The sequence below is a fragment of the Zonotrichia leucophrys genome, chromosome 4 (genome assembly GCF_028769735.1).
Source record: "Zonotrichia leucophrys gambelii isolate GWCS_2022_RI chromosome 4, RI_Zleu_2.0, whole genome shotgun sequence".
In the NCBI taxonomy this organism is placed as follows: domain Eukaryota; kingdom Metazoa; phylum Chordata; class Aves; order Passeriformes; family Passerellidae; genus Zonotrichia; species Zonotrichia leucophrys.
The window spans coordinates 70836439-70857085 of NC_088173.1; the positions used below are offsets into that span (position 1 = coordinate 70836439).

A 20647-nucleotide genomic window follows, 5' to 3' on the forward strand; every position below is an offset into this window, starting at 1 on the left:
CAGGACCCTCCCAGTGCACCCATGGTCCGGCACTTCCCGAACCCCACGGCCAGGACACCCCCGGACCCCCACCCTGGAGACCCCCCCAGTGTCACAGCCCTGCCGGACATTGTCCCCAGGGTCCCCAGAGCTCCGCAGACCCCCAAGGTCCCTGCAGCCCCCAGAGCAGCCCCAGCACTGTGGGGACACCCCCCGCTGCAGGTCCCCATTGTCCCCGCTGCCCAGGGATCCCCTCCGTGTCCCCCCAGCCCCGCCCCATCCGCGCCGCCCATGAATCTCGCATCCTATTGGCCCCCGCCGCCGGCAGCAGCCAATAGGAGCCCAGAGATGAGGGGCGGGGCGGGGCAAGCGCTCACGAGGGCATCGGGGGCGGGGCCAGGCGATCCAATGGGAAAAGGGGGCGGGGCCGTGCGGAGCACTGGACAACAGGAAAGGGGCGTGGCTTCCTGGGCGTGACTTATGGAGAATATTATACCACGGTAATGGGCGTGTTCTTATGAGGGGCGCGGCTCGGAGCGGAATTTCTATTGGTCAGAACCGAATGGGCGTCGCCTGGTAAGGGGCGTGGCCTCGCCGGGTTCCCACGGCAGGGTCCGGGGCAGAAACGAGCCCCGGTCCCGGTCCCTTTCCTGGTCCCGTTCCCATTCCTGTTCCCGGTCCTTTTCAAGGTCTCGGTCCCATTCCCATTCCCGTTCCCGTTCCCAGTCCCGGTTCTGTTCCCGGTCCCATTCCCGTTCCCATTCCCATTCCCATTCCCGTTCCCGTTCCCGGTCCCGTTCCCGTTCCCATTCCCGCTCCCTCCGCCGCTCCAGCCCCGCACACTCGCAGCCGCAGCGCACCCAAACTTTACTGGATCCGTCCCGCCCGTTCCCCCGCGCCCCCGGCCGATCCCGCGGCCCCGGGGCCGCCCCGCTCACTGCCCGCGGCCGTGGGCGCGCAGGCGGCGGAGCCGCAGCCGCTGCAGCCGCAGCGCCGGGTCCGGGCCCGGCCGGGGCCTCCCGGGCCGGTGGCGGCCCCGCGCCCGCGCCAGGCGGAAGCTGCACGGGGTGGGAACGTTCTCGAAGTAGACCCGGCACGGCTGCGTGGCCGCCTCGTAGCCCTCGGCCCGCGCCGTCACCTCGTACTCGCCCGGGTTCAGCAGCCGCCAGTAGTCCCCGTCCGAGGCTGCGGGGCTGGGTGTCACACCGCTGTCCCCACCCTGTCCTTGTCCCCAGCCCCGGTGCTGTTCCTGTCCTTGTCCCCAGCCCCAGTCCCGCTCTTGTCCCAACTCCATCCCTATTCCCATCCCCAATCCCATTCCTGTCCCAATCCCATCCCCATTCCCAGCCTAATCCTGCTTCCTTTGCCATCTGCAATCCCCAATCCCACTCCCCTTCCATCCCTGTCCCCAGGCCATCCCATTCCTGTCCCCATCCCCTTTCCCAGCCCTATTTCCATCCCCACCTGCAATTCCCAATCCCACCCCCAAGTCCCATCCCATTCCTTTCCCTGTCCCAGCCCCGTCCCATTCACATCCCCAATGCCATCTCCATTCCTGTCCCATCCCCATTTCCAACCTCATCCCATTACTCTCCCCATCCCAATCCCAGTCCTGTCCCCATCCCATCCCCTTTCCCAGTGCCATCCTATTTCCATCCCCATCTGCAATTCCCAATCCCAAGTCACATCTAATTCCTTTCCCTGTCCCCGTCCCCATTCCCATTCCCGTTCCCATCCCATTCCTGTCCTTATCCCACCCTCATTCCCAGCCTGATCCCGATCCCGATCCCGTTCCTCCCCAAACCCCGCCCCTCCCTGTCCCTGGTGTCCGGTACCGGTGCGGACGTCGTGGTTGATGCCATCCACGGAGATGATGGCGTTGGGGATGCCCAGCTCGGTGTCACTGTCCCGGACCACGCCCTTGATCCCCCGGTGCACCTGCAGGGCGTGGCACAGGTGGCACGGGTGTGTCCCCCGCTCCCGGTGCCACCTCAGCGTTTGGGGACAGCCATGTCCCGCTGCCAACCCGGTGAACCCCCCACTGCTGTGCCATGGCACTGCATGTCCCCAGCGTGTCACCCCCATCCCAAAGCCTTACAGAGACCCCTGGGGGTTCCCTGGCCCTGCCCTGCTCATGACACAGTGTCCCCATTGTCCCAGCACCCTCCAGACCACCCTGTCCCATGTCCCCAGATCCACCCATGTCCCCATTGTCCCAGAAACCCACATCCACCCAGTGCCCCATTGTCCAGAACCCTACATCCCACCAGTGTCCCCATCGTTCCGAATCAGCCCATTGTCCCAACCCATCCAATGTCCCCATTGTCCCCACACCCAGACCCCCACTCAAGATCCCCCCAGTGTCCCCATGGTCCCAGAACCACCGGATCCCTCAGTGTCCCCATGTCCCAAACCCCCCCAGATCCCCCATCCTGGACTCCCCTTCCCCAGTGTCCCCCTGGTCCCAGCACCCCCAGACCCCCTCAGTGTCCCCATGTCCCAAATCCTCCCAAATCCCCCATCCTGGATCCTCCAGTGTCCAGAACCACCTGGACCCCTCCAGTCCCTCCCATCATACAACCCCCAAATCCCCCACTCTGGACTTCCAAAGTGTCCCCGTGATCCCAGAACCACCTGGAACCCCTCAGTGTCCCCATGTCCCAAATCCCTCAAATCCCCCATCCTAGACCCACCTTCCCCAATGTCCCCATGACCCAAACCCCCCCAAAATCCCCCACCCTCGATCCCCCAGTGTCCCCATGGTCCCAGAACCGCCTGGACCCCCTCCAGTCCCCCCTATCACCCAACCCCCCCAAAATCCCCCACTCTGGACTCCCAGAGTGTCCCCATGATCCCAGAACGACCTGGATCCCCTTGGTGTCCCCATGTTCCAAACCCCCCAGATCCCCCATCCTGAATCCCCCTTCCCCATATCCCCATGGTCTCAGCACCCCCAGACCCCTCCAGTTTCCCCATGTCCCAAATCCCTCAAATCCCCCATCTTGGACTCCCCTTCCCCAGTGTCACACTGGTCCCAGGACCCCAGACCCCCTCAGTGTCCCCATGTCCCAAAACCTCCCAAATCCCCCACTCTGGACTCCCAGAGTGTCCCCATGATCCCAGAACCACCTGGATCCCTTCAGTGTCCCCATGTCCCAAATCCCCCATCCTGAATTCCCCTTTCCCAGTGTCCCCGTGATCCCAGAACCACCTGGATCTCCTTGGTGTCCCCATGTCCCAAATCCCTCCAAATTCTCCATACTGGACCCCCCTTCCCCACTGCCCCACTCATCCCAGCACCCCCAGGACCCCCCCAGTGTCCCCATGTCCCAAACCCCCCCAAATCCCCCATCCTGAATCCCTCTTCCCCAGTGTCCCCCTGGTCCCAGGACCCCAGACCCCCTCAGTGTCCCCCATGTCCCAAACCCCCCCAGATCCCCCATCCTGGATCCCCCAGTGTCCCCCTTGTCCCAGCACCCTCAGATCCCCTCAATGTCCCCATGTCCCAAATCCCTCAAATCCCCCATCCTGACTCCTCCTTCCCCATTCCCATGGTCCCAGCACCCCCAGGACCCCCCCAGTGTCCCCATGTCCCAAAGCTCCCAATTCCCCATCCTGAACTTCCCTTCTCCACTATCCCCATGATCCCAGAACCACCTGGACCCCCTCAGTGTCCCCATGTCCCAAATCCCTCAAATCCCCCATCCTGAATCCCTTCCCCAGTGTCCCCCATGGTCCTCAGCACCCCCAGACCCCTCCAGTGTCCCCATGTCCCAAATCCCAATTCCCCATCCTGAATCCCCTTCCCAATCCCCATGGTCCAGCACCCCAGACCCCTCCAGTGTCCCCATGTCCCAAATCCCCCAGATCCCCCCCCCTGATCCCCATGTCCCCCTCATCCCAGCACCCCCAGACCCCCCCAGTGTCCCCATGTCCCAAACCCCCCCAGATCCCCCATCCTGAATCCCCCTTCCCCATATCCCCATGGTCTCAGCACCCCCAGACCCTCCCAGTGTCCCCATATCCCAACTCCCCCAAATCCCCCATCCTTTCCCCACTGCCCCCCCATCCCAGCACCCCATTCCCCCCATTCCTCCCCATTCCCATCCCATTCCATCCTGGATCCCCCAGTGTCTCCCTGGTCCCAGAACCACCTGGACCCCCTCCAGTCCCCCCATGTCCCAGTCCCCCATCCTGAATTCCCCTTTCCCAGTGTCCCCGTGATCCCAGAACCCTGGATCCCCTCGGGTCCCCATGTCCCAAACTCCCCAAATCCCCCACGGATCCTCATTCTCCACGCCCCCTCATCCCACCATCCCAGACCACCCAGTGTCCCCATGTCCCAACCCCCCAATCCCCATCTTTCCCACTGCCCCCATCCAGCACCCCATTCCCCCATTCCCATTCCCCCCATTCCGTCCACTCCACCCTGCACAGACACACTCGAGCTGTGTCCCAAGCCCCGGGTGTGCCACCCGCGGTGCCACCCGGTGCCAGCCCGTGCCCCACCTGCTCCATGAAGAGCAGCAGCGACTCGCGGTTGTTCTCCCACTCGGCGGGCAGCTCCGAGGCGTGCGGGAATTTGTCGCAGGAGAGCTCCACGGTGATCTCGAAGCAGTTGGTGTGCAGGTAGCTGAAGTCGTTCATGCCTGGGGGCACAGCGAGGGTGGCAGCAGGGGACAAAGGGACAGAAAAATCCCGGAGTGACAGGAAAATTCCAGAAATTCCCTGGATACCGAGAATTTCAGACTTTCTGTGCTGGCAGCACTGACCCCCAGGAGAACACTGCATTTAACCTGGAGAAAGCTTCCAAAATTAAATAATAAAACTAAAATTATGAATGTGCAGTTGGATTAGAAATGTGTAAGGTCACAGCGTGGAAACCTTGCAATTTAAAGGTTTAAAATATAATAATATCTATAAAGCAAAATAAAAGTTTTAGGGCAGAGGTTGGTCCTGTCCTTCATCACCTTCTTCATGGGTTTGGGTGGTTTGGTGTAAGTGGTTAAAAAATTCCACATTGCAAGTCACAGGTAATTAATTTAATTAAGAATTAAATTAATTATTTAAAAATAAAAATAATTTAGGTCTCATTTCTTAATTGGACAGTTTATCCTTAAAAAGCCTTCCAAAGGGAGAAATAGGGCTCCACTTTCAGCTTTTTAGAGTAAATTACTATAAAATTCACTGTTAGTGATACTGTATTGTAGGTAAGAACTGATAAATATCTGAGTCCAAATGAGAAATACCATCTTTCTAAAAGAAACAAAAAACCAAAAAATAACCAAGAAAAGAAACAAAAAAGAAGCAAAAAGTAACCAACCCACCCAAATATTAGCAAAAAAGAAACAAAACAAAAAAAAAAGAGAAACAAAAAAGAAACAAAAAATCAAAAATCCACGTGTCCCCACTCATTGCCACCCACCGTGTGCCACCTGAGCTCATGGAGTGTCCCCACTCACTGCCATGTGCCCCCTGAGCTCAGTGTCCCTGCTCACTGCCACCCAGCATGTGCCACCTGATTTCACAGAGTGTCTCCACTCACTGCCACCCATCGTGTCACCTGAGCTCAGGGAGTGTCCCTGCTCACTGCCATGTGCCACCTGTGCTCAGTGTCCCCACTCACTGCCACCCGTGTGCCACCTGATCTCAGCGTGTCCCTGCTCACTGCCACCCACTGTGTGCCCCCGATCTCAGAGTGTCCCCACTCAATGCCACCCACCGTGTGCTGCCTGATCTCAGTGTGTCCCCATGCACTGCCAGCCACAGTGTGCCACCTGATCTCAGTGTCCCCGCTCACTGCCACCCACTGTGTGCCACCTGATCTCTGTGTTGCTGCTCACTGCCACCCACTGTGTGCCAGCTGAGCTCAGTGTCCCTGCTCACTGCCACCATCTCAGAGTGTCCCTGCTCACTGCCACCATGTGCCCCCTGGTCTCGCGGCGTGCCCCACTCACTGCCAGCCACAGTGTGCCAGCTGATCTCAGTGTCCCTGCTCACTGCCAGCCACAGTGTGCCACCTGATCTCAGTGTCCCCACTCACTGCCAGTCAGTGTGCCCCCTGATCTCAGAGTGTCCCCATGCACTGCCAGCCACAGTGTGCCACCTGATCTCAGTGTCCCCACTCACTGCCAGCCACGGTGTGCCAGTGGGCGCCGTTGATGATGTTGCCGTAGCGTGTGAAGTCGTCGTAGTGGCAGGGCCGGCGCTCGGCGCTGGCCATGGCGGGGTTGGCGGTGGCGTAGACGGTGGCCAGCCAGCGGAAGACACCATCGTCGGGGGTGGGGGTGAGCTCCTGCGCCTTCCAGTAGGTGCGGCTCATGTCGAAGGGGTAGGTGACCACCAGCTCCCCCCCGTGCAGGTTGGCGCTCAGCACGAACGGGTAGCGCTGCATCCACGCGATCACCGCACGCGTCTCCGGGGCCACCTGCGCGGTGACACCGCTGTCACCTGTGCCAGTGGGGCCGTGTGCGTGGTGACACTGCTGTCACCTGTGCCACTGGGGCCGTGTGCATGGTGACACTGCTGTCACCCGCACCACTGGGGCCGTGTGCGTGGTGACACTGCTGTCACCTGTGCCACTGGGGCTGTGTGCGCAGTGACACCGCTGTCACCTGTGCCACTGGGGCCGTGTGCGTGGTGACACTGCTGTCACCCGCACCATCCGGAGCCACATGCGTGGTGACACTGCTGTCAACTGTGCCACTGGGGCCATGTGTGTAGTGACACTGCTGTCACCTGTGCCACTGGGGCCGTGTGCATGGTGACACTGCTGTCACCCGCGCCACTGGGGCCATGTGCACGGTGACACCGCTGTCACCTGTGCCACTGGGACCATGTGCGCGGTGACACTGCTGTCACCCACGCCACCGGGGCCGTGTGCACGGTGACACTGCTGTCACCCACACCACCGGGGCCATGTATGCGGTGACACTGCTGTCACCCACACCACTGGGGCCATGTGCGTGGTGACACTGCTGTCACCCACACCATTGGGGCCATGTACGTAGTGACACTGCTGTCACCCGCGCCACCGAGGCCATGTGCACGGTGACACTGCTGTCACCTGTGCCACTGGGGCCATGTGTGCGGTGACACTGCTGTCACCCACACCACTGGGGCCATGTGCGTGGTGACACTGCTGTCACCCGCATCTCTGGGGCAGCCCATGCAGTGACATTGTCGTCATTCGTGTCTCTGGGGCCACCTGTGCTGTGACACCGCCGTCACCTGTGTCTACAGAGCTTCCCATGTGGTGACACCACTGCCATCCACACCTCCAGGGCCATGTGCGGGGTGGCACCACTGTCACCCGTGTCTCTGGGGCCACCCATGCAGTGACACCACCGTCACCCACTTCTCTGGGGCCACCTACGTGGTGACACAGTTGTCACCTGCATCTCTGGGGCCATGTGTGCAGTGACACTGCCATCACCCGCTTCTCTGGGCTGCTTGCATGGTGACACTGTTGTCACCCGTGTCTCTGGGGACATCTGTGAGGTGACACCACTGTCACCCGCATCACCGGGGCTGCCTGCGCGGTGGCACCACTGCCATCCATGTCTCTGTGTGTGCTGGGGTCATGTGTATGGTGACACCTCTGTCACCCCCATCTCCAGGGCCGCCTGCACGGTGACAATTCCTGTCACCACGTCTCTGGAACCACCCGTGCGGTGACACCGCTGTCACCTGCATCTCTGGGGCCATGCGCACGATGACACCTCTGTCACCATGTCTGCCTGCATGGTGACACTGCCATCACTGGCATCTCCAGAGCTGCCTGTGCGGTGACACCACTGTCATCCGCACCACTGGGGCCACCCACGTGGTGACACTGCTGTCACCCGTGCCTTGTGGTGGTGGTGGCCATGTCCTTGTGGCTTCTGGTGCCCCCCTGGGTTGGGCAGGTTCAGCCCCAGTGTAGCCCACTGGACTGGGAGGGGTTTGGGGGTTTCTGAGGGGTTTCAGGAGGACTTTGGGCTGTTTTGGGGTCTCACCCCAACATGATAGGATGGGAGTTTTGGGGTCTCTCCCTGATGTGAAGGGATGGGGGTTTTGGGGTCTCACCACAGTGCCCTAGTCCCGGGAGGATGGGAGCGTTTTGGGGTCTCAAACTGATAGAGTGAGGGTTTTGGGGGTCTCACCTCGATGTGACAGGATGGGGGGTTTGGGGTCTCACCATGGCACCCTCAGCAGGATGGGATGTTTTGGGGTCTCACACTGATAGGATGGGGATGTTTTGGGGTTTCAAACTGATAGGGTGAAGGTTTTGGGGGTCTCACCCCGATGTGACAGGATGGGGATTTTGGGGTCTCACCATGGCACCACTCCTGGAAGATGGAGGGGTTTTGGGGTCTCACCATGGCACCCCCCAGCAGGATGGGATGTTTTGGGGTCTCACACTGATAGGATGGGGATGTTTTGGGGTCTCACCGTGGCACCACCCCAGCAGGATGGGATGTTTTGGGGTCTCACACTGACAGGATGGGGATGTTTTGGGGTCTCACCATGGCACCCCTCAGGAGGATGGGATGTTTTGGGGTCTCACACTGATAGGACGGGATGTTTTGGGGTCTCACCATGGCACCCCCCAGCAGGATGGGATGTTTTGGGGTCTCACACTGATAGGATGGGATGTTTTGGGGTCTCACGGTGGCACCCCCCGCAGGATGGGATGTTTTGGGGTCTCACACTGATAGGATGGGATGTTTTGGGGTCTCACCGTGGCACACCTCAGGAGGATGGGATGTTTTGGGGTCTCACACTGATAGGATGGGGATGTTTTGGGGTCTCACCATGGCACCCCCAGCAGGATGGGATGTTTTGGGGTCTCACACTGATAGGATGGGATGTTTTGGGGTCTCACCGTGGCGTTGGCGAAGGTGTAGTACTCGGGGATGGGGATGTAGTGGTTGGGGAACTGGTGGGGCACCAGGTCGTTGTCCTCGGCGTCCCACAGCGCCGTGTTCAGGTCGGCAAAGTTGTGGTTGAGGTCGATGCCCTCGTACGTCCAGCGGCCCATGGCCCATCCTGCCAGCTCCGAGCCCTGCCGGGCACCGCGGGCACCGGGGTCACCGGCATGGGCACCGGCATGGGCACCAGGATGGGCACCAGGATGGGCACCAGGGTGGGCATTGGGATGGGCATCGGGATCACTGGGAGGGGCACTGGCTTTACCAGGATGAGCACTGGGGTCACCAGGATGGGCACCAGGATGGGCACCGAGATCACCAGGATGGGCACTGGGGTCACCAGGATGGGCACTGGGATGGGCACCGGGATCACCAGGATGGGCACCGCGGGCACCGGGGTCAGCGGGACGGGCACTGGGATCAGCGGGATGGGCACCGGGATCACTGAGACGGGCATCGGGATCACTGGGATGGGCACCGGGACCACCAGGAGGGACACTGGGATCACTGGGATAGGCACCGGGATCACTGGGATGGGCACCGGGATCAGCGGGATGGGCACCGGGATCACTGGGATGGGCACCGGGATCACCGGGATGGGCACCGGGATCACTGGGATGGGCACTGGGATGGGTGCTGGGATCACCAGGAGGGGCACTGGGATCAGTGGGATGGGCAGTGGGGTCACTGGGATGGGCATTGGGATGGGTGCTGGGATCACTGGGATGGGCACCGGGATCACCAGGAGGGGCACTGGGATCACTGGGATGGGCAGTGGGGTCACTGGGATGGGCACTGGGGTGGGCACAAGGATCATTGGGATAGGCACTGGGATCACCAGGATGGGCACCGCGGGCACCAGGATGGCACTGGGATTACTGGGATGGGCACTGGGATGGGCACTGGGGTCACTGAGATGGATACCCTGGGCACCAGGATCACCGAGATGGGCACTGGGATCAGCGGGATGGGCACTGGAATGGGCACTGGGACGGACACCAGGATCACAAGGATGGGCACCATGGTCACTGGAGTGGGCACTGGAATCACAGGGGTGGGCACAGGGGTCAGTGGGATCCCTGTGATGGGCACAGCAGTCACCAGGATGGGCACCAGGATGGGCACTGGGATGGGCATCATGGTCACTGGGATGGACACCGATGGACACTGGGATGGGCACCAGGATCACCAGGATGGGCATGAGAATGGGCACCGGGGTGGGCACCAGGGTCACTGGGATGAGCCCAGCAGTCACTGAGATGGTGACCTGGGTGGAACCTGTGGTCATCTGGATGAGCACTGGGATCCCCGGGATGGGCACTGGGATGGACACCGTGGTCACTGGGATAGATACTGGGATGGGCATCAGGATCACTGGGATCCCCAGGATGGGCACCAGGATCACCAGGATGGGCACGAGAATGGGCACTGGGATGGGCACCGGGATCACCAGGATGGTCACTGGGATGGGCACCAGGATCACTGGGATCCTCTGGATGGGCACCAGGACACCAGGATTGGCACTGCGGTTACTGGGATGGGCACTGGGACAGGCACCGGAATGGACACTGGGATCATGGGGATGGACACCGGGATGGGCACTGGGATGGGCACCGGGATCACTGGGATCCTCTGGATGGGCACCAGGGTCACTGGGATGGGCACTGCAGTCACTGGGATGGGCACTGGGATAGACACCAGAATGGACACTGGGATCATGGGGATGGACACTGGGATGGGCACTGGGATGGGCACTGGAATGGACACTGGGATGGGCACTGTGGTCACTGGGATAGGCACCGGAATGGACACTGGGATCACGGGGATGGGCACTGGGATGGGCACCGGAATGGACACTGGGATCACGGGGATGGGCACCGGGATGGGCACTGGGATCACGGGGATGGACACCGGGATGGGCACTGGGATGGACACTGGGATGGGCACTGTGGTCACTGGAACGGGCACCGGAATGGACACTGGGATCACGGGGATGGACACCGGGATGGGCACTGGGATGGACACTGGGATCATGAGGATGGGCACTGGGATGGGCACTGGGATGGGCACCGGAATGGACACTGGGATCACGGGGATGGACACCGGGATGGGCACTGTGGTCACTGGGATGGGCACCGGGATGGGCACTGGGATCATGAGGATGGGCACTGGGATGGGCACTGGGATGGGCACCGGGATCCCTGTGGTTCCCGGGACGGGCACAGTCGGGGCAGGGGCAGTGCGTGCCAGCCGTACCAGCCTGTAGGCGGTCTCGTAGCCGTCGGGGTTCATGGAGGGCAGCAGGTGGATGCGCGTGCCCGTCACCAGCTGCACCACGCGGGCGTCGCCGCGCCGGAACTCCCGGCACAGGAACTCCATCAGGTTCAGCAGCAGCTCCCGGCCCAGCACCTCGTTCCCGTGCATGCCGGCCACGTAGCGGAACTCGGGCTCCCCTGGGGAACACCGGGGGTGTGGCACTGTCCCCATGTCCCTGTGCCACCCTGGCCACTGTCCCCATGTCCCTGTGCCACCCTGGCCACTGTCCCTGTGCCACCCTGGTCACTGTCCCCGTGTCCCTGTGCCACCCTGGTCACTGTCCCTGTGCCACCCTGGTCACTGTCCCCGTGTCCCTGGTCACTGTCCACGTGTCCCTGCAGCGCCCAGATCACTGTCCCCGTGTCCCTGTGCCACCCTGGCCACTGTCCCCGTGTCCCTGTGCCACCCTGGTCACTGTCCCTGTGCCACCCTGGTCACTGTCCCTGTGCCACCCTGGCCACTGTCCCCGTGTCCCTGTGCCACCCTGGTCATTGTCCCTGTGCCACCCTGGTCACTGTCCCTGTGCCACCCTGGCCACTGTCCCCGTGTCCCTGTGCCGCCCTGGTCACTGTCCCCGTGCCACCCTGGTCACTGTCCCCGTGTCCCTGTGCCACCCTGCTCACTGTCCCTGTGCCACCCTGGCCACTGTCCCCGTGTCCCTGTGCCACCCTGGTCACTGTCCCTGTGCCACCCTGGTCACTGTCCCCGTGTCCCTGTGCCACCCTGGTCATTGTCCCTGTGCCACCCCGGTCACTGTCCCTGTGCCACCCTGGCCACTGTCCCCGTGTCCCTGCAGCACTGTCCCCGTGTCCCTGCACCGCCCTGGTCACTGTCCCTGTGCCACCCTGGTCACTGTCTCTGTGTCCCTGTGCCACCCTGGCCACTGTCCCCATGTCCCTGTGCTGCCCTGGCCACTGTTCCCGTGTCCCTGCAGCACTGTCCCCGTGTCCCTGTGCCACCCTGGCCACTGTCCCTGTGTCCCTGCACCACCCTGGTCACTGTCCCCGTGTCCCTGTGCCACCCTGGCCACTGTCCCTGTGTCCCTGTGCCACCCTGGCCACTGTCCCCGTGCCACCCTGGTCACTGTCCCCGTGTCCCTGTGCCACCCTGGCCACTGTCCCTGTGCCACCCTGGCCACTGTCCCCGTGTCCCTGTGCCACCCTGGCCACTGTCCCTGTATCCCTGCACCACCCTGGTCACTGTCCCCATGTCCCTGTGCCAACCTGGCCACTGTCCCTGTGTCCCTGTGCCACCCTGGTCACTGTCCCCATGTCCCTGGTCACTGTCCCCGTGTCCCTGCACCACCCTGGTCACTGTCCCCATGTCCCTGGTCACTGTCCCCGTGTCCCTGCAGCACCCTGGCCACTGTCCCTGTGCCACCCTGGCCACTGTCCCTGTGCCACCCTGGTCACTGTCCCCGTGTCCCTGGTCACTGTCCACGTGTCCCTGCACCACTCTGGGTGTCCTTGTCCCCATGCTGGGTGTCCCTGGTCACTATCGCCATGTCCCTGCACCAGTCTGACTGTCCTTGTCCCCATCCTGGACCAGTCTCTGTGTCCCTGTGTCCCTGTCTCCGTCCTGGGTGTCCCTGGTCACTGTCCCCATCCATCTGCACCACCCTGGGTGTCCCTGTCCCCATCCTGGACCAGTCTGGGTGTCCCTGTGTCCCTGTCCCTATCCTGGGTGTCCCTCTCCCTGTCCTTCACCAGGCTGGGTGTCCCCATCCCCTGGGTCACCCTGTCCCCATCCACGTGCTCCACTTTGGACATCCCTGGTGACAGTTCCCACCACCTTGCACCAGTCTGGGTGTCCCTGTGTCCCCAACCCCATCCTGGATGTCCCCAGCCACCCTGTCCCCTCGTCCTTCACAGGTGTGGGTGTCCCTGGTGACCCCAACTCCTCGGGTGACCCCAACTCCATGCTGAGCATCCCATGCCGAGTTGGGTGGCCCAGTCACCCCATCCTGAGCCAGGCAGGGTGACAGTCCCCACCCATCCAGCACCAGCCCTGGTGACAGTCCCCATCCTGAGCCAGGCAGGGTGACTGTCCCCATCCTGCACCAGCCCTGGTGACAGTCCCCATCCTGAGCCAGGCAGGGTGACTGTCCCCATCCTGCACCAGCCCTGGTGACAGTCCCCACCCTCCAGCACCAGCCCTGGTGACAGTCCCCACCCTCCAGCACTGCCCTGGTGACAGTCCCCACCCCCTGTACCAACCCTGGTGACAGTCCCCACCCTCCAGCACCAGCCCTGGTGACAGTCCCCACCCCCTGTACCAGCCCTGGTGACAGTCCCCACCCTCCAGCACCAGCCCTGGTGACAGTCCCCACCCTCCAGCACCAGCCCTGGTGACAGTCCCCACCCTCCAGCACCAGCCCTGGTGACAGTCCCCACCCCCTGTACCAACCCTGGTGACAGTCCCCACCCCCTGTACCAGCCCTGGTGACAGTCCCCACCCTCCAGCACCAGCCCTGGTGACAGTCCCCACCCTCCAGCACCAGCCCTGGTGACAGTCCCCACTCCCTGCACCAGCCCTGGTGACAGTCCCCACCCTCCAGCACTGCCCTGGTGACTGTCCCCACCCCCTGTACCAGCCCTGGTGACAGTCCCCACCCTCCAGCACCAGCCCGGCCATCCCCGGTGCCCCCTCCTCATCCTGGGCACCCCCAGTCTCCCCATCCCCACCTGGACATCCCTGGCCGCTGTCCCCAGGCCCATGGTGTCCCACCCCGGCTGTCCCCAGCTGTCCCCAGCTGTCCCCCCGTCACGCACCGACTTCGTGCTGCCCGGGGTTGTCCGAGATCTCCATCACGTAGAGGCGCAGCCCGCGGGAGCTCTGCCCGATGCTGTACACGCGGGTGATGTCGGGGCACTCCTCGCTCACCCTCTTCATCAGCTGCGGGGGTGGCACCGTCAGGGACACCCCGAGGTGGCACAGCCCCCCCTGGGGACACGGAGCCACCCCGGGGCTCGCGGGAGGGTGGCACCTTTCTCATCTCCTTGTAGTTGTGGTGGCGGAAATCCAGCTGCGGCTCGGGCGGGGCCGGGGGGTGCCAGGCGTGGGCATCGCTGGGGTCTGCGGGGACACCGAGGGGACACCGGGGGGACACGGTCAGGGACAGCGAGCAGCCCAGACCGCCACTCTGGTGACACCGCTGGGCGCTACCGGGGCGGCGTGTGGGGACCTGGGGGACACCAGCGGGTCACTGCGGGGCAGGGGACAGCCAGAGGGTCACTGTGGGGCAGGGGACAGGCGGGGACACGCACCGGGCAGGGGACAGCCAGGGGGACACCAGCGGGTCCCCACAGGGCAGGGGACAGCCAGCGGGTCACTGCGGGGCAGGGGACATCCCCACAGGGCAGGGGACAGGAGGGGACACGCATGGGGCAGGGGACAGCCAGAGGGACACCAGCGGGTCACTGCGGGGCAGGGGACATCCCCAGGGGGCAGGGGACAGGCGGGGACACGCACCGGGCAGGGGACATCCCCAGGGGGCAGGGGACAGGCGGGGACACGCACCGGGCAGGGGACAGCCCAGCACCTCGGCCCGCAGGCAGACGGTGCCGTTGCGGAACCAGCTCTGCGGGTTGATGCGCAGGAAGCGCCCCACGAGCGGCGAGGGCAGCAGGTTCAGCACCGGCGTCTCGGGGTCCTTGTTGGCGGGGAACACCTGCGGGGACAGCGGGGACAGCGGGGGACAGCAGGGGACAAGGGACAGCGGGGACAGCCCAGGAGGGACAGCGGGGTCAGGGAGAGCCGCCCGCGGGGCTCCAGCGGTGCCCGGTGCCCTCCAGCACGGGCAGGGCACAGCCTGGGTGAGGCCGCGGGCGCCGCTCGGAGCCCAAGGGCAGCAGGGATGGGCACAGGGAGCCCCAAATCTGTTCCTGGCAGGGGGACCCCAAAATCCACCCCTGACATGGAGATCCCCAAACCTGATCCTGGTACAGCTCTGGCACAGAGACCCCCAAATCCACCCCAGGCACAGGGAACACAAACCCACCCTGGCACAGAGACCCCAAATCCATCCATGGCACAGGGACCCCCAAATCCACCCTCAGCACAGGGACCCCAAACTCACTGAGCACAGGGACCCCCCCAAACCCAGCCCTGGCACAGGGACCCCAAACCCATCCTTGGCATGGGGACCCCCAAAGCACCCTCAGCACAGGGACCCCAAATCCATGCCTGGCATAGAGACCCCCAAACCCACCTCAGGTACAGGGACCCCAAACCCCATCCCTGGCACAGGGACCCCCAAATCCATCCCTGGCACAGGGACCCCAAACCCATCCCTGGCACAGGGACCCCAAATCCACCCTCAGCACAGGGACCCCAAACCCAGCCTGTCACAGGACCCCAAACCCATCCTTGGCACAGGACCCCAAAGCACCCTCAGCACAGGACCACCAAACTCCAGTGCCTGGCTAACCGGACCCCCAATCCACCCCAGGTACCGGACCCCAACCCGCCTGGCGGCCCAGCCCATCCCTGGCACAGAGACCCCAACCATCCTGCACAGACCAATGAGTCGCACGGACCCCAACATCGCCAGACCACCGCGCACGACCAACCTCCCTCAGCTGCGTGCTCCCGTGCCCGCCATGCACACACGCGTGCCGCCCGCGGCAGGGCGGCAGGTCCCAGGGACAAGCACCTTTGTGAGGGGAAAGGAGAGGGCCCGGCGGGGTCAGGCCAAGGGCAACAGAGCCTGGGCATGGAGCCAGCTGGCACGGGCACCCCAGGATGGGCACCCCGGGATGGGCACCCCTCCCTGGGGTGGTTAACCCAGCGTGGTTAACGCCCTGCCCAGTGTGGTTATCCCACCTGCCATGGTTAACCCTGGCATGGTTAACCTCCAGTGTAATTAACCCTGGCCTAATTAACCCCCCTGGCAGAGTTATCTCACCTGGTTATCCCCCAGTGTAATTAACCCTGGCCTAATTAACCCCCCTGGCATGGTTAACTCTTGGACTGGTTAATCCACCTGGCAAATTAACCCTGGCCTAACTAACCCCCCTGGCATGGTTATCCCACCTGGCATGGTTAACCTCACCACAATTAACCCCAGTATAATTAACCCTGGCCTAATTAACCCCCCTGGCATCATTGCCCACCTGGCACGGTTAACTCACCACAATTAACCCCAGTATAATTAACCCTGGCCTAAGGTTATGGGATAACCCCTGGCATGGTTATCCCACCTGGCACAATTAACCTCACCACAATTAACACCAGTATAATTAACTCTGGCCTAATTAACCCCACCCTGGCATCATTGCCCACCTGGCATGGTTAACCCCACCACAATTAACCCCAGTATAATTAACCCTGGCCTAATTAACCCCCCTGGCATGGTTATCCCACCTGGCATGGTTAACCCCACCACAATTAACCCCAGTATAATTAACCCTGGCCTAATTAACCCCATCCTGGCATCATTGCCCACCTGGCATGGTTAACCCCACCACAATTAACCCCAGTATAATTAACCCTGGCCTAATTAACCCCATCCTGGCATCAGCCACCTGGGCATGGTACCCAGCTGCACCGTTATCACCCGGAATGACCCCATCCCTGGATGGTTAACCACAGCGTGGTTAACTCCCCTAGCCCAGTTTGGCTTTAACCCCCTGGCCATGTTGCACCTGGCATGGTAATCAACACCCCAGTGTAATTAACCCTGGCCTAATTAACCCCCCTGGCATGGAGGTATTACCTCACCTTTAACCCCAGTATAATTAACCTGGCCTAATTAACCCCATCCTGGCATGGTTGCAACCTGGATGGTTAACCCCACCAAATTAACGCCAATAAACCCCTTCACGTACCCCCTGCCTGGTTAACCATACAATTAACCCCAAAATTACCTGGCCTAATTAACCCCCCTGGCAATTGGGTTAACCCCACCACAATTAACCCCAGTATAATTAACCCTGGCCTAATTACCCCATCCTGGCATCATTGCCCACCTGGCACGGTTAACCCCACCACAATTAACCCCAGTATAATTAACCCTGGCCTAATTAACCCCACCCTGGCATCATTGCCCACCTGGCACGGTTAACTCACCACAATTAACCCCAGTATAATTAACCCTGGCCTAATTAACCCCACCCTGGCACCATTGCCCACCCTGGTAATAACCCACAATAACACATTATTAACCCTGGCTAATTAACCACCGCATCATGCCACTGGCCCCCATTCCCAGAACTCATCCCCCCGCCTTCCATCACATACCCCCTCACCATCACAATCCATCCCCTCAGGTGATTCCTGTCACCTCCCCATGTCCCCTCCCATCAGGGGATGCCATCCCAGTGCCACCCCCGATGCCACCCCAGTGCCACCCCCGGTGCCACCCCAGTGCCACTCACCGCCTCCTCGGTGCCATTGCGGCTCGGCAGCCACGCGTGCGAGTCGTTGCTGACCTGCACCTTGTAGGACGTCACCCAGTCGTACCTGCGTGTCACAGGGGGGGGGTCAGGGGGTCCCCGGCGCTGTCCCCCCCCCCCTTGTCCCCGTTGTCCCCTTACGTCCAGATGGAGTTGAGGCCCTGCGTGATGACGCCGGTGAAGCGCGTGAGGCGCCGCGCGTCCACCTCGAGCCACTGCCGCGCGTCCTCGCGCCCCGCGCACCAGCCGCCGTCAAAGAAGTCACCGTCGTAGAGCCCCGACTGTGGGGACACAGGGGACACGCACGGGGACACGCTCAGGGACAGGGCCCCACCGCCGGCAGTGTGCCCGAGCCCGGGGTGGCACCGGGGTGGTGGCACCGGGAGCAGTGGGAGCCGCACGGGAGGGAGGGGGCAGAGCTGGAGAGCGCCTGGGACACTCGCGGGCTGTGCCACAAACGCCACAAAATGTCACCAACGTGCCATGAAGGTGCCACAAAATGTCACAAAATGTCACAAACATGCCATGAAGGTGCCACAAAATGTCACAAACGTGCCATGGAGGTGCCACAAAATGTCACAAACATGCCATGGAGATGCCACAAACTCGCCACAAAATGTCACAAACGTGCCATGAAGGTGCCACAAAATGTCACAAACATGCCATGAAGATGCCACAAACTCGCCACAAAAATGCCATGAAGGTGCCACAAACCCGCCACAAAATGTCACAAACGTGCCATGGAGGTGCCACAAAATGTCACAAACGTGCCATGGAGGTGCCACAAAATGTCACAAACATGCCATGAAGGTGCCACAAACTCGCCACAAAATGTCACAAACATGCCATGGAGATGCCACAAAATGTCACAAACGTGCCATGGAGGTGCCACAAAATGTCACAAACGTGCCATGAAGGTGCCACAAACGCCACAAAATGTCACAAACGTGCCATGAAGGTGCCACAAACTCGCCACAAAATGTCACAAACATGTCACGAAGATGCCACAAACTCGCCACGAACGGGCCACACCTCCTCGGTGTTTGTCATGCACTTGCCATGCCTGCATGCCTCGTGTGACATCCAAACATCCCCCCAGCCTGGCACAGCCTGGCACAGCCTGGCACGCTCTGGCACACCCCTAACCCATCCTGGCACATCCTGACCCATCCTGGCACACTCCTGACCCACTCTTGGTACACCTGGCACACTTCTCACCCACTCCTGACCCACTCCTGGCACACCCTGACCCACCCTGGCACACCCTAACCCACCCTGGCACGCTCCTGGCACCCCCTACCCACCCTGGTCCACTCCTGGCACACCCTGACCCACCCTAACCCACCCTGACCCACCCTGGCACACCCTGGCACACTCCTGGCACACCCTGACCCACCCTGGCACACCCTGACCCACCCTGGCACACTCCTGGCACCCCCTGACCCACCCTGATCCACTCCTGGCACACCCTAACCACCCTGGCACACCCTGGCACACCCTGGCACACTCCTGGCACACCCCTGGCACCCCCCGGCCCCCCGGGCCGTACCTGGATGTTGAGGCGGCCGCGGTGCGCGCCCAGCCCGTGCCGCTTGTGGCTCGATGCCCGGAGCTGCTCGTCCAGCACCCGCAGGGACTCCAGCCCCAGGGGGGGACACGCTGGGGACACAGCGGGGACAGCGCTCACACCGCCACCCCCCAATGGCCGGGGCCGTCCCCACCCCGTGTGCCCACCGGGCTGTGCCATGGGGACAGTGCCAGCCTGGGCTCCACACCCCGACCCCCAGGTGCCCCCGGGTGTCCCCAGGACACGGCCAGCCCCGTGCGCAGGTGACAATGCCCGCGCCACCCGCACCCAGCGCACGTACGGGGCTCCTGCGGCGCGGCCGGAGCCTCCGGCTTCTTCCTCAGCACCTTCTTCTTCACCACCTTCTTCCTCACCACCTTCCTCCTCCTCACCGCCACCTTGCTCACCGTGGGCGCCGGGGCTGCGAGGGGACACGGGGACAGCCTGGCACCCCGTTCTCCCCCGTGAACCCCCTTTGCACAGCCCGTCCCCTCGCAGCGCCCCCGTCCCCTCCGGTCCTACCGGTGCCCGCGGGGTCCCCGGGGCTGGCGGGGGCCGCGCTGCCCTTCGGGGGTCCCGTCGTGGTGCTGCTCCTCGAGGGGGCGGCCGTGGTGTCCTTCGTGGGGGACACCCCGCTGGCTTTGGGGGGTCCTCTGGTGGTTCCCTTGGTTGGGGACACCCCGCTGGCTTTGGGGGGTCCCGCCGTGGTGCCCTTCCAGGGGGGCGTCTCGCTGCCTTTAGGGGGTCCCCTAAAGGCGGTGCCCTTGGTTGGGGTGACCCCGCTGGCTTTGGGGGGTCCTCTGGCGGTTCCCTTCGTGGGGGTGACCCCGCTGGCTTTGGGGGGTCCGGTCGTGGGGCTCTTTCTGGGGGACACCCCGCTGGCCGTGCCCTTGGTTGGGGTGGCCCCGGTGGCTCTGGGGGTCCCGCTGGCCGTGCCCGTGGTTGGGGTGGCCCCGGTGGCTCTGGGGGTCCCGCTGGCGGTGCCCTTGGTTGGGGTGGCCCCGGTGGCTCTGGGGGTCCCGCTGGCCGTGCCCTTGGTTGGGGTGGCCCCGGTGGCTCTGGGGGTCCCGCTGGCCGTGCCCGCCCCGGTGCCGCGGGGCCGGCCGGGCTGTGGGGGCGCGGCGCGGGCGGGGGGCGCCGGGGGGCCCAGCAGGAGCAGCAGCAGCAGCAGCAGCAGCAGCGGGGCGAGGGGCGATCCCCGCATGGCCGCGGCCCTGCCGGTCCCTGCCCGCTCCTGCCGCTCCCTGCCCCGCTCCTGGGCCCGGGCCCGGCCCCTCCCCGACCCCCGCCCTCCTCCTGCCCGCCCCTGCCCGGGACCCCCGGCCGTGCCCTGCCCGCCCCGCCCCGCTAACCGGCCCCGTTCCGCTCTCGCTGACACCGGACCCCTCGAACGGGGACAGCGGGTCCCGCCCGCTCACCGGCGGGCCCCGACCTGTGTCCCTGCCGTGTCCCCGCCGTGTCCCCGCTGTCGCATCACC

The 20647-nt window shown here is 63.1% G+C and overlaps 1 protein-coding gene across 1 annotated transcript; it reads right to left on the reverse strand.

The window, feature by feature from the left end:
- Positions 1-38: 38 nt before the first annotated feature.
- Positions 39-20373, reverse strand: CPXM1 (carboxypeptidase X, M14 family member 1). Its single transcript, XM_064712321.1, has 14 exons — positions 19692-20373; positions 19471-19590; positions 19152-19261; positions 17744-17883; positions 17585-17669; positions 14727-14877; positions 14194-14282; positions 13979-14102; positions 11148-11344; positions 8846-9025; positions 6109-6406; positions 4489-4628; positions 1815-1917; positions 39-1164 (listed from the first exon to the last, which is right to left on the reverse strand). The coding sequence occupies exons 1-14, from the start codon at positions 20371-20373 to the stop codon at positions 914-916; spliced, it is 2670 nt and encodes an 889-aa protein (XP_064568391.1). The 3' UTR covers positions 39-913.
- Between the last annotated feature and the right edge of the window lie 274 nt (positions 20374-20647).